Source organism: Eublepharis macularius, chromosome 18 (genome assembly GCF_028583425.1).
Source record: "Eublepharis macularius isolate TG4126 chromosome 18, MPM_Emac_v1.0, whole genome shotgun sequence".
Lineage (NCBI taxonomy): Eukaryota > Metazoa > Chordata > Lepidosauria > Squamata > Eublepharidae > Eublepharis > Eublepharis macularius.
Window position 1 is genome coordinate 29,975,732 of NC_072807.1, and position 14,393 is coordinate 29,990,124.

General features: G+C 47.8%; 1 protein-coding gene across 1 annotated transcript; it reads right to left on the bottom strand.

Moving 5' to 3' along the window:
- Window positions 1-864: 864 nt before the first annotated feature.
- Window positions 865-9,706, bottom strand: BCL2L10 (BCL2 like 10). The gene is made up of 2 exons (XM_055003057.1): window positions 9,237-9,706; window positions 865-2,018 (listed from the first exon to the last, which is right to left on the bottom strand). The coding sequence occupies exons 1-2, from the start codon at window positions 9,639-9,641 to the stop codon at window positions 1,887-1,889; spliced, it is 537 nt and encodes a 178-aa protein (XP_054859032.1). The 5' UTR covers window positions 9,642-9,706; the 3' UTR covers window positions 865-1,886.
- Between the last annotated feature and the right edge of the window lie 4,687 nt (window positions 9,707-14,393).

Genomic DNA, 14,393 nt, shown 5'->3' on the forward strand with positions numbered 1-14,393 from the left:
CCATGGGGTGGGGGACATTGCATCAAGACGTTTGCTTGGCAGACTTTTTGTTCGGGGGTGGTTTGCCATTGCCTTCCCCAGTCATCTACACTTTACCCCGAGGAAACTGGGTACTCATTTTACCGACCTTGGAAGGATGGAAGGCTGAGTCAACCTTGAGCCGGCTACCTGAACCCCGCTTCCACCAGGATCGAACTCAGATTGTGAGCAGAGCTTGGGCTGCAGTACTGCAGCTTACCACTCTGCCAGGGGGCTCCTCTCTCTAGAAGAGGGAAGTTTAAAAAGACAGAGCTGATGGAGATGGCGCCTCAGAGGGTTTGTTAATTTCACCTTCACCTCCCCAAAGGTTCTGTCAATTTCACCTTCCCTTCTGAGGGAAGGATTGTTCTGTCTTTTTAAACTACCCTCCTGTAGAGAGGTGAAATTGACAGTGCCTTCGGGCGCCATCTTTTAAAACTACGTTTCCCGGATAACATTGCGTCTCCCTACATTTGAGTGCCCTCATGTAAGAGGTCTCAGGTAGAGAGAATCATAGGTTAAGAATGGGAACCATTTTATCTACCAGAACATGATGTCAAGTTACAGCTGACTCACGGCAACCCCAACTTCAGGACGTTCCAGGGTAGAGATTAGAGGTGGTTTACCATTGCCTTCCTCTGCATATCAACCCATCTTCCTTGGTGGGCCTTCCATCCATGGCTGACCCTTTTTAGCTTCCAAACTCTGACAAGTTCAGGCTAAGCTGGGCTATTCAGGCTGCCCAGCTAGGAGGAAAAACCCCCCACCAAAGCAGGACTACAAATACTGAGCTTCTTCAAGATCCATTTTTTAAAAAAAGAGGCATGCCAATTCAAGCCAATGTGCTCAATTTAAAATAAAAATATTCAGTTGTATTTATTCACATATTAAAACTGTACAAGCTAAAGAAAATGAGATTGAAGAACGCTTCTGGAGACTATTTTTTACAATACACAGTACACAATACCAAACTGTTAACAAGGTAGTAGACAGTAGATAACAGCTGAGAAAGCAATTGTGAGACAGCTTTTTTGTTTCTTTAAAAAAAATGGAACTTAACAAAAATAGATGTTACCAACTACCAGTTATTATACAATGATAAATACTTCAAAAATATATTAAGTTATATGGAGTTTCTGGGTTTGACAGGAAATCCACAGAAATCCCAGCCTTCAATGGAATTCCCAAATAGACCAATTTCAAAAAAGGTTTTTCAATAGTTAAACTCACTTCAGTTAAAAGAACTGGTTCTGCAGCCTTCCACTGTTTGGTATCAACATTCAATCACCTAACTGTAGTGTAAGTTGTACTAAAGTCATCATAACAAAAAAAAAAACCCATGTAAGCTACAATGCTTTGTGCAATATTGATCTTACAGTTATACACTGAGGAGTTGCATTAGTACTGTGAGCATCGCACCAAGGGTGGAATTAAGCTCTTCGTTCTTGCTAATACTGGCTCACATTTCACAAGGCAATTTCTTCTCCCTACACACACACACACACACACACACACGAAAGAAACCAAACATACATCTTCACTTAAGTTCCACTGTAAGCCCATCTAATATCATTAGCATAACATCCAGTACTCAGTGGTTTTCTAGAATGGGACTACATGACAGTTACAGCTCTCACATCAAGGTCAAGAAGACATCCCCATTTAGGATTAACCGGTCTGGTCTTCCGTTTGTATTGCCACCGCCAAGGTGGGATGTGCTTCCATTTTCAACATTCTGCTCCAGACGCCAATTAAAAAATATAAGCTTCTGTCTTTCACCATCGTAGAAATATAGAACGGACTCTTCACAGGTACGTTGGCAGTTTTGAAGAGTTCCCCCCCCCCAAAGTCAAGTCCACCGATGTACTTTATCGCACAGCCAAGAGGAAAGCCAATCCTGCCAGGCCAAATCCTGCAGCCGCCACGATAGCACTGCTTATGGTACTGTTCTGGTCAGTTGCGTCAGAGCCGTGTTTGTTGAAGAAGAGATGGAACCCGTCCTACAAAAGCAAAGAGCAAGATCTCAAGTCAAGAGTATTGGGAATTCGTCACCTTACATTCAGGCTTCACGGTTATCCCTCCTATCCTCCAAGGAGCTCAGGATACTGGTTCCCCCCCCCCACTCCATTTAATCTTCACAGCTATCCACAAGGAAAGTTAGGCTGAAAGAGTCTGACCAGACCTATATCACCCTACAAGATTTGTGGCGATCAGAGATTTGAACCTCAGTTCCCTCGGTCCTAGTCCGTCACCATACTGGCTCTCTTATTTCCTCCAAGCCAAGGAGGAAGTAGATCCTTACAGTAATTCACTACTTCAACCAGTGGATGGAAATCACCACTAAAAGAACTTGCATACCAGCCCAAACAAAGCTCTTTTTTAAAAAGAGAGACCATTCATATATTAAACCGCAAGTCGTTGAATGAAGTCGTTGCCTAGTCATACAAAACCAGTCCTCAGACTATGAGCTAGTGGCTCGCTACCGCCCAGATGCTCTGGCAGGCGCCCAGCCGGGTGTGGGATCTGGAGCCAAGTCTGACACCGTCCAATGACATCTCCCTCTCCTCCGTGGTTCAACTGGTTTAGTACACACAAAATCATGCTGTCATTTGCCACAGTTCCAAATTAAACGGAACTACAAGAACGGGTCTTTGATACAAGTAAAAACCAACACAGGGAAGAAACCAGGCCTCCAACTCTGCAGATGCCCCCAGAGAGTTATCCCCTCAACTACAAGCTGAGAAATTCAGCGCAGCGAGCCAACATTTGCAGCACTGTTGTGAATGGAGATCCATGGATCGGTACCTTTCAGGGCCACCACCTCCAGTCCTAATTCTATTCCATGCACACATGCACTCCTTCAGCCTGCAAGCAACTCAATTCACAGCTGACCTGTGACAGAAAGAGACTGGCAGTTGCCCTGCCAGATCTTTATTCAGGATCAAGGAGAAATGGCAGTAATACGACTCCAGATGGCTATGTCTGAACTTATCTGGCAGATGTCTATGTAAACGAGTTATGCCCTTAATTTCTTCCGGAACTTTGTTCTTTACACTTTAATTTGTGCAAACAATGGGTGCATTTTTCATTGAATGTCAGTTTACACTTGTTTGCCAGCAGCTGTTCGACATTCATTAGCATTCAGGTGGGCAGAATACAGGGGGAAAGGGAATCAAGCCCCCTCCTGCTTGATTCGACCCCCTCTCCATTTGTGTAAGGAGAGGAAGAAGGTAAGCCAGTCATCTCTCAGAATTGTTTTGTGTACATTCAACGAAGTAGAATCGAGTCTGTACAACTGGAAATGAGACGGGGAGGGGGTTGACATTCTATATTTTATTTCCATTTCAGTGCTAGTTAAGAATGTGGGACAGAAAGTTCTCTACTGGAGAAAAAAAAAAGGTTCCCACTACTATGATTTTCCTACGGAAGATTTGGGGGGGGGGGTTCTACTTCATATCAGCTGAAGATGAACATCAGTAAGCAGGCTAGGCCTCCAACTCAAAAAGAGCACATTAGACAGTTATTCCATTAGCTAAAAAAAAAAAGAAGATAAATTCAGCACAGCAAGTTATGTAGCTGAAATGCTACTTGAGAGCAGAAAACTGTAGAAAGGTACTTTTTGGTTTACCTCCCAAGAACAAGTATGCTGGGCATTTTCAAAGTTAAAATTAACTTTTTAAATGTTTATATTGAATCCAACACACTTCAGCTTAATCTACGTTAAATGGTGTTTTACTGAATTCTGTACAAGACTCATGCTGCATACTTGCTTCCTGAGTACAACTCAAATATGTTAAATGAATCTATTTGAATGAAGACATTTTCTGATAAAAGATTATCCAGAAAGCCTATATACCTTTTAAGAACACTTTCAAGTCCACCAGTAAGTACCTTTTGCTTGGATTTAAAAAAATTAGCACAGTTAAATTTATAATCAAACAGGACACAAGGGGGTTTAAAAAAAAGGTAATGGAGGCTGATTTACACCAAGTGACATTTCTGTTCCTTCCTGCTGTGAGAAGTGTTGCCAAGTTTTCACAAAGTGACGGCTTGTGTTTTTGTAAAACCCAACTTATTTAAATGCCAAGCTTCTGTAGCAGGCCCAGGATCTGAGAGTTAAGGATATACATCTTTTGCTTTAGGCTCACGCCCTAACCCTAGGTGCCATGACAGCAGGCTTGGTTCTGCAAAAAAGCCCCAAATCCACGACCACATCAAGACTGTTATCTATGAAAGCCACATTTGCAGTGGGTGTGCACACACAAACCTTTCACCTTCTAAAGCCAACAATGGGAGCTGCATCTCTGCCTTTCACCTGGATAATGGTATATTTTAATCCAGGAAGTAATGCTGCTTTCTCAAGGGCTCCAATGAAGCAGTTCTACTTGGGCAGTGGAATCCAGTCACACCACGACAACAAGGACTCAAGAAACACTGCCCACATTTTACTTGTGCGAATACGTTCCCACGTGCACCACCCAACAGTTTCCAACTCGTGTGCTAAAGCTGTCATCACTACACACACACACACACACACGTTCTGGCTCACTGGCTTCATAAAATGTGGCAAAACAGGCACCCACAACTGTCACACATGGCTTCCCCTATACCCACACAGAAAGAAAGGTCATACATAAGAAGCGCTTTAAAGATGATCTGACACAGGTCAGCTTGCCTGCTTCAAAGCAGGCCCTTATGAATGGGTGAAGAGCGGCATCTTATTACATCGTCCATGGGTTAGAAAATAAGCTTTTGTCCAATAAAATCTTTGTGGCCTTCTTTCTGTAAGGGCTTTGGGATATTTGCTGACTGCAGAATGTGACTTCACAAGAGATGTGGCCGGATTTCACCAAGAGGCAGGTTTGAATAGACTTTCCCACCAATGGCCTGTTTGAAAACCGAGAACTGAATACAGGTTTCTATGTATTCTTTACCCTAGTACTGTGGGAAATAGTTGCTTTGAAGTTGATTATTCAACATTCCTGGCAGAAGTTTAAACCCGCACCCACGCTCAACAATGGCCAGTACCAGATACTTCAGACAGGCAGAAACTCTACACTGGGGGAAAAAAAACCCTTAGCTAACTGTAAGAAGATTCTGTAATCTTCAGCTAGACTTTTGCTTGAGCCAGAAAAATAAAGAATCCATTCCTAAAGGATTAAAACATTATTGCTGATCGGCCACATTAGAAATGGAAGTTTCCTTTGCATGCCTTTTCTAATGATCCCATAATTCCTAAAATTCAAAGACAGAACAGCTTTGCAATACTAACTGTAATATTTCTTTTTAATTTAATTCTGAGACTCTAGCAGAAAGTCCACAGCAAAGCTTTATTTTTTAAAAATGCACTGAGCTTCTCAAGTTTTAAGGAGGGCTGGAGAAATTCCAGGCTCTTAAGAATTTGAAATATTTTCTCTCCAGCCCTGATTTTATCTAAGACATAACAATGACTTTTGCTAGCAGGGTTCTCATGCCAGGTCCATGGGAAAGTGAGAGTGTAGGGCAGTAAAAAAAGGAGAGGAGGGTTGTGTCTATACTGCTTGGAAAAAACCCCTTGCTCACTGCCTCCAGAGGGAGCCAAACTTCTCACCCTATCACAAGTGGGATGTCTTTTTTTTTTTTAGTTGCAATGTAAGCTTGAACCCAGTGATGCTTCCATGTGCCATTTCGATAGCAAGAAGTGGGGCCTTCTATTCCCTTGCAAGACATAGTACCATGCTGAGAAAGCGAACTGATCCTACTATCACCCTCACCCCCAGGAAAAATTGACAGGAAACTACCGTGCCATGTTCCATGACAGTATGGCTTTGAACCTGGATCTTTCAGATCTAAGTCTGACTCTAAGAGCCAAGCTACAAGTGACGCCTGACACAGGTTGGACACGTGTCAGCTTCCCTCAAGTTTTGATGGGAAATGTAGGCATCCTGGTCTTGCAGCTGTAATGGAGAGCCAAGCTGTAAAACCAGGATGCCTACATTTCCCATCAAAACTTGAGGGAAGCTGACAAGTGTCCAACCTGTGTCAGGCGTCACTTGTAGCTTGGCTCTCAGTACATAAAACAGAATGAGCTGGAGGTTTTTAACCCCACCTTCAAACCCCCACAACTTTCTCTCTAAGAACCTTGTTTGTTTGGGGGGGGGGAATGGAAGCTCCCGCTTACCCTGCGAACTTCATGACCAATACCTGAAACATGGCATGGGATGACAACTGGAGCCAGTCCAAGTTTGCTGCTGAGGTTAGAGTGTATTTATATACAGCACTCTATATTTAACAACGATTCTTTCACCAAGTCTCCTGAATGCATCCTTTACATACTGGACGGTGCCTCGTTTGAGATGCCATGAGGTTTGTTCACTGGCTTGCATATTCTGGTACCTCCTGCATGGCTAGGAAATGGAAGACTTCCTAGTTCAGAAGAGCCGTTTCACCAGATTTAAACATCACAAAACATTTCCATTTCCTTGCCACACATAAGAGATGGGAGTGGGCGAGCTAGAAGCCTTCTGGGATTGTTATCACAATTAAACCAACATTTGTGGGTGATGCCACAGAGTGGTCAAATGACACTGCGGCTCAATCTTCTCACATCCAGCAAGCCCCCATGTACCACTTCTGACTCCACACTGGTAGGTTCTTACAGGGCTCAAAGAAAGGTATCCTAATGAGTCAACCCTCAAAGTCAGCTTAAAACTTCACCTGGCCCAGAATACAGATCTCCGGCTTTTCTCTGATCGATAATACCTATTCTCCATTATCTCCAATGCTTCCTGTTTGAATTTAGGCATGCTCCCCAACCCCCACTGAAGTCACTGGCTTAGACTTTCAAAACCTTGAATAGTATTTAGATAAGATGTCTTGAAAGCCACTCTTCTTCCACATACCAACCTGGAAACACAATAGCTAAAATACTGACAGCTGCTAATCAACTCCTCCCTTTCCTTGGAAAAGACTTCACACCAGACGGGGAGACATTCCAACCAGTCATAGTGATAAAAATCAGTTCTAGTAACTAATCTCCTCCAGCACAAGCCAAGGAGAGCCATTGTGCCTGAGGCCTGGAGACTAGGCCACTGTTGGATGTTGGTATCAGTTGAGTCAATGATACTAGCACTAAGCCCAGAATTCACCACAACTGCTTCTGTACTAGACTGTTGGGTTTCAATTTAAAATTGCCAGCTCAAGGTTGGGAATTCCCTGGAGATTTGGGAGGGTAGAGCCTGGAGAGGGAAGGACCTCTGCAAGGTATAAAATCATCAAGTCCAACCTTCAAAGGAACCATTTTTTTCCAGGGGAACTGATCAGTCATAATTCTGGGAGATCTCCAAGTCGCTGGATCCATCAACAATCTCACTCACTCTCACCCAGTTCCCCTATTTTTACATTTTCTGGATTTTGTACAAGATCCCATGCTCTTCAACATAGCCTTCTGGGAGTTCACAGGGGACCCCACTCACCCTTTTCCCCTAGGGTCATAACCAACCCTGTATACCTAATCTTCAGTTTCCTAGCAAGCCACATTAAAAAGGTGAGTTTTAAGGTGGGGATAACTGTTCTAGAAAAGAGGCAGAAGCGCACAGAGCATAAATACTTTGGAGCAGACTCTAGAGCCTCTGCCAGCTTTCAATAATATGTAAACCAGCTATTGCATTAGGATCAAATGCATCATTACCAGCTACAGTACAGCACTTCTGCTATTCAAGATGCAGGCATGTTCTTCAAAGCAAGAATGCTCATGTAATGGCAATCCTAAACCCTACCAACTCTGGAGCTCCTTACTGGGAAACCACCATCCAGGCAACAGACTTAGAAGCAGGGATTCTCCTAATTAAAACCAGGCCTTCCACAATTAGATGCTCACTCAGCTTGACAGATCCCCTCCTTACGTTCATTTTTTTACTATCTCCAAAGCAAAATGCATTGCTTGTGTGGTATAGAGGTGAGTGTGTCATACTGGGACCTGAATTCAAAGCCCTGCTCAGTCATGGAAGCTGCAGTGTGACCCTTGTGCCAGTCGCACGTAGCCTTAAAAGGATGCCACAAAGATAAAATGGGGGAAGGAGAACCACCTTTGCTCCCTTGAGCTCCTTGGATGCAGAAAAGAGGATGCCAAATGTAAATGGTGAATTTGCTGTTCAGCCCTTCTTTTCATTTTTAGAGGAAAAAAGTTTCAAGTCCTCACTGTTGCAGAAGCATATAGGCAGAGAGTCCCAAAGGCTCAGAATCTTTGCAGTGCTCCTCCACTCTTGACCCCTCCAGCCACCCAGGCAGCATTTCTTTGCCTTACGCCACCCGCCTCCTTCCCAGAAGCATTCCATACTCTGCAGGCCTCCAGCCAATGTTACCAGAAGGCTAAACAGATGCACTTCACATTGCATAAGCGGCTGCAGGGGGGAGAATCCGGCCTCCTTGCAACTGGTACACGAGCACAGAAGTCCAGTTGCTGCATAAGCTCACTTGCAGGGTTCCTCGCATCCATCTTTGGGCAATGCATAATTTGGTGCTGGAACACTACGCCATGTACCAGCCAGTTTAATATTTAAAGGGACAAAGGCTGAAGGGGGGGGGGAGAGAAGGCGGCCAGCGCAGAGCTCTTTCTAAGGCAACTTCTCACGGGTAGTCACAGAATTTGCTTCCCATATATGGGAAAAATATTATCCGGGCCTCCCTGATGTAACGAGCAGCCATCCCTCCGCCTCTCCTCCCCCCGCCCCCCGTTCGTTCTGGAAGCGGTTCCCTTGGCGCCCTCGCAGAAGCTATGGGGTGGGGGGCGCCGGGAAGGGGCGCTCGCTCGGCCCCCTGCCTTAAGGGGTCTTGCGCCGGAGCCTGGGAGAGGGGGCGGCGTGCGCGCCTGGGAGGCAGGAGGAGCGCCTTCGCCAAGGTCATTCCCAGCCCGCATCCAAGGCGGAGGGGCGGGAAGCAGCCGGCCTCCTGGAACCGGCGCCTCCTTCCCCCTCCCGGGGAAAGAGGGGCGAGGGCGCAATAAGCCCCCTCCCCCGGGCAGAGCTGCAATGGCGAGGCGGGCGCCTCCAGGAGCGCCCCGGGAACAGGCGATTGCTGCACGCACCGGGCAGGGCGCACGCCGCGGAGCGAGGACCCCCCTCTCCAAGGCCGGGCGCGCACGGACGGAAGCGCAGCCATTGCTGGGGGAAGGGGCTGGGTCGGGGCTGCGGGCAGAACGCGCCCGCCCTCCCTCGCTGCCTCCCCGCGCCCGCGCTTACCCAGCCGCCGTGCGCCTCCAGCCACTCGCGCTTCTCCCCGGCCAGATAGGCAACCAGCGCCTCGGCCAGGGCGCCGATCTCGTCGCGGGTGCCCCGCTCGGCCAGAGCCGCCGCCAGGTTGCCGGTGAACACGACCAGCGCCACCACCCGGCCCCAGTTGAGGCCGCCGTCGGCTTCCATCTGCGCGGCCACCCGGCCCAAGTGCGCGGCCGCCCCGCCGGGCTCCGGTAAGGCGGCCGGGCTGCAGGCGGAGCGGAAGAAGGACTTCTCGCGGCTCTCCAGCTCGTCGGCCACCCGCCGCAGGGTCTTGGCCGTGCGGCTGGGGGGCAGCGCCGAGCCGCCCAGGCGGTGCTGCAGATAGTCGTCCACCAACTGCGCCGTCTGGGCGGGCAGCTCGCTCTGCATGGCGGCGGCGGCCGAGGGAGAGCTGGCTCAGTCCGACCGGGCCCCGTACCGGCGCCTGGCGCAGCCTAAGAAGCCGCCTCCGCCCCCGCACTTGCCCACGTGGCCCGGCCGGCTTCGGCGGCTCCTCCCCAGGCCCGCGAAGCTGCCGTGCTCCGCTGCCCCCCCTCCTGGGCCGACGGAGGACAGCAAGCGGAGGGGCGCGTCGCCGGCGCGCAACGAAGCCGCAGCCCTCGGAACGGTGGAGTCCCGCTGGGCTGGCCGCGCGATAAACCCTGGGGGCCCGGTAAAAGCGGCGCAGGAGGCGCCCAGTGGCACCTTCGCAGAATTTGTCCCTGCGTCCGGCGGCAGCTTAGCGGAAAGAGGCAATCGACCCCCCCCCCGGTTTAAAAAACCATCCTCAGACAAAAATAATGTAGCCAGTTATCGCCCAGTCTCTAATTTAGCTTTCTGGGCAAAGTAGTTGAGAGAGCGGTAGCTGGCTAACTCCAGGCCTTCCTGGACAAGTCTTATCCTCTGGTCCCTTTTCAGTCTCGTTTTAGGCAGAGACAGCTCTGGAGGCTCTAATTGATGACCTCCTGAATGTAGGCAAAATGTTGCTCCACCTGGATCTCTGTCTGCAGACTTCAACATCCTGCTTAGGCGTTTGGAGGCATAAGTAGGATGGAAGATGGCCCCCTACTTTGGCATGGGTGATCTGGCCACCTGAATTCACGCTGCAGTAACATAGAAACTAGACTATAATGCATGCTACATAGGTCTCCCCTCAAAGTTGACTCAGGGCCAAGCTACAAGTGACGAACAGCAAGTGAACAGACGTGTATTCCTCCCTGTTCACTTGCACTCCACTTGATCAATAGGTGAACAGGGAGGAATACATGTGAGTCTGTTCACTTGCCATTCGTCACTTGTAGCTTGGCTCTATGAAACTCCTGCTGGTGCAAAATGCTGCAGCTCATTTACTCTGAAGAGCTAGACTAAGCATGCATATCACTCCCATTCTGCAGTCACTCCATTGGCTTTCCATCAGTGACTGGGCTGAGTTCAGGCTCAAGATTATCGCATTCAAAGCCCTTTATGACCTTGGGCCCTCATAGCTGTGCAACCATGTCTCCCCCTAAGCTTCGATCATTTGGACAGGGCCTTCTGCAGAGACCATCCTGCAGCTGTGCAAAATCAACAGATGCCCCCACAAGTGCTTTCTCTCTGGCAGCCCCCCCCCCCCCGTTATGGAATGGCCTGCCTGAGGAAGTCAGGAAAGCTCCCGATCTTGTGGCTTTCTGTAAACTCAGCAAAACCAAATTCTTCAGAAGGGCTTTCTATTCCCAGATTATAGGGCTGCATCATATGAAGTAGCTCAGAGAGATGCATTAGTAGGGGCAGGGACTGTACACTACTCTGTTGGTCATTGTCTGCTGATGTAGACATGCGCCTACTAGGGAGTTTCCACATTGCTAAACATACCATGTAAATTAGTTATGCTTTGTTTCAGAAAGATTTCATCTCTGTGCTTGGCTTTTCCCGCCTCAGCCCAACTTTTCTGCTTCCATATTGTATTACTTTCACTGAGTGTCCGAACTGCTGTTCATTATTGTACTTTGCTTAATGAGCGTCCTAGCAGTTGATTATATTGCACTGTGTAATCTGCCTTGGATCTGAGAGAAAGGCGGACTATAAATCATCATAATCCCGGCAGGATTTGAGTCCGGTGGCACCTTAGAAAAATTTATCCCAGCAGAATTTGAGTACGATGGCACCATAGAGACCAACACGATTTTTCAAGGGTATAAGCTTTGAAGAGTCAGACCTCCCTTCTTCAGATACAAGTGTACACCTCAGATACTCCTGCCTGTATCTGAAGAAGGCAGCTTTGATCTCAAAAGCTTATACCCTGAAAATCTTTTTAGTCTCTATGGTGCCACTGGACTCAAATCTTGCTGTTCTACTGCAGACCAACACGGTTGCCTACCAGAATTTATTTCATTGTGTGTTTTCCTGGCAGCTGATGGAAGGGTGTTCAGCCTTGCTAAGCTTACACTGGAATAATTTTTTTCAGTATTTTAAGGTGCCACTGGGCTCCTGTTTCATTTTCCTTTAAAAGATGTATTTATGTACTTTATTTATAGCCCACTTTTCTCCCCTAGGTACCTCATGTTGTTCTCCATTTTATCCTCACAGCAACCCTGTGAGGTGGGTTAGGCTGAATTTATGTGACTAGCCCAGCTTCCATAACAGAGTGGGGGAGTTGAACCTGGGTTGTGATCCTATGCTCAGAGAGACAGTATAGTGTAGTGGATAGAGTGTCAGAGTAGGCTCTGTGAGACTAGGGTTCAAATCCCCACTCTGCTGTGGAAGCATTCTTGGTGACCCTGGACCAATCATACACACTCAGCCTAAGCTACAGGGTTGTTGTGAGGATAAAATGAAGGAGAAGGATGTAAGCTGCTTTGGGTCCCCGTTGGGGAGAAAGGCAGGGCATAAAGTAAATAAATACTCTAGAAGCACTCCCCTGCGTAGGCGAGTAGGCCAGATCTGCACAACCATAAAAACTGAGCTGTCAGTGGACATTTGATCAGCATTCATGCCTATGAAAGGCCAATGTTTGCCTATGAAAGGATGCTTTATTTATTTACTTCATGTTTAGCCCGCCTTTCTCCCCAGTGGGGACTTAGACCATTCTCTCCTGTTGCTATAAACCTGGTTTCTTCATGGAGAATTATAACATTCTTATCACACATACCTAAGAAAAGCTGGAAATTATTCACAAGGAAGCATTTTTGTTACAGATAAATTTCCCCCACCTCTGGATGTGCTTCTACGTAGGAAAAAATGCTCTTTAGTACTGTTGTGGTTGCAGAGAGCATATGGTTACACAGGTGTCACCAGCACCTAGTGGCTATTGCCAGTGAAGTCATATTCTAAGCTTTCTTTCCTATTGCAAAAGCAGCAGGCAGCTCGCATTTTTGTCATGAAAATAGAACGAGAAAGAAGGAAGGAGAAATGAGAATCAGCATCAACAGACAGAAAAGAAGGGAACGTAAATAAAAGAAGAAAGGAATAGGAAGGCTGGAAAAAATTAGAAAAGGACAGAGAAGAAATATCTTTTAAAGGATGGGCGTTCTCCAATTATTAAGAGGATGAGATTATCTCCTTTCCCTAACGCATTTGAGTACTGACACTCCCTTTCTCCACAAAAAGTACAACTGGGGGGAAATTATTTCTAGAAACACTGATTTGCCTTCTGTGACAAAAGATTTCTTGCCCCTGTAAACTCTCAGGCAGTTTCTCTTTTCTGTTTATTGCTATGGTATATAACCAGGAGCTAATGGAGGCTCTTCACAAAATGGCTGCTCCAAAATTGCCTCTTTGCACCCATTATAAGGAAGGAAAAACAGGGTTTCTCACCTGTAACTGTTGATCGTCGAGTCTCTTCTGTGCAGACACACATTGGGACTGCGCAGGCGCAGGCCAGCCGCGGAAAAGATTTTTCTAGCTCTAAGAGATGTGAGGGGGACGTTCGGATCCACCGCGCATGCGCGCCGGTGTTCCCGCCAATTTTGAATGCATATATATCCGAACGTCCCCGGCATTCCCTCAGTTCACCTGAGCCGCCGGAGAAACAATGGAAGAAACCAAGCACTCACAGCGGGGCAGGCGGGAGGGAATGTGTGTCTGCACAGAAGAGACTCGACGATCAACAGTTACAGGTGAGAAACCCTGTTTATCGTCTTCGTCCTTCTGTGCAGCCCCACATTGGGAGAGTAACTAGCATCTCACCAATGGGGGCGGGTGTGAGTGTCTACTTGAACAAGGACTGCAGGACAGCTGTGCCCACAGCCGAGTCACGTCGTGCATGCACATCCACAGAATAGTGCTTGATGAAAGTGTCTGCAGTGGACCATGTCGCAGCTTGGCAGACGTCCCGGAGCGGCACTCCTCGTAGGAAGGCAGCAGAAGCAGCTTGCGCTCGAGTGGAATGAGCGGTAACCAACAAGGGACACTGGACTCCAGCATGCTGATAGCAAAGTTTAATCGTAGACACAATCCAGCGAGAGATGGACTGGGCAGAAGCAGGTGAGCCCTTGCGAGGGCCAGAGTAACACACAAACAGGGCAGGAGACTTCCTGAAACATTTGGTGCGGTGCAAATAAAACAATAAAGCACGCTTTACATCCAACGTGTGTAGTGCTCGTTCCCCTGGGGATGAAGGTGTTGGAAAAAAGGAAGGGAGGAACACCTTTTGCTGTAGGTGAAACCTTGAGACTACCTTGGGCAGAAACTCCATGCTAGTGTGGAGCATGACAGTACCAGGGAAAAACTGCAGGAAGGGAGGGTCACACCGCAGGGCAGACAGCTCCCCAACACGCCTAGAGGACGTGATTGCCACCAGGAAAGCCACCTTCTGAGTGAGCAAAGGCAGGGGACAAGAAGATAGAGGCTCAAAGGGCTGGAGCATTAGCTGGGAGAGAACCAGGGAGAGACTCCATTGTGGAATGGGATGGGCCCTAGGAGGGAAGGTCTTGAACAGGCCCTTCAGGAACTGCTTGGAAAGCCAGTGAGTAAAAACTGTCTTCCCATCAATCTGCTCATGGAAGGCAGAGATTGCAGCCATGTGGACCTTAATACTGGAAAACGCAAGGCCCTGGGAGCAGAGATCCAGGAGGTAGTCCAGGATGACAGGGAGCGGGCAACTAAAGGGAGAAACCCCCTTTTGGGCCAACCACCGGGAAAAACGTGACCACTTCCTCTGGTAGG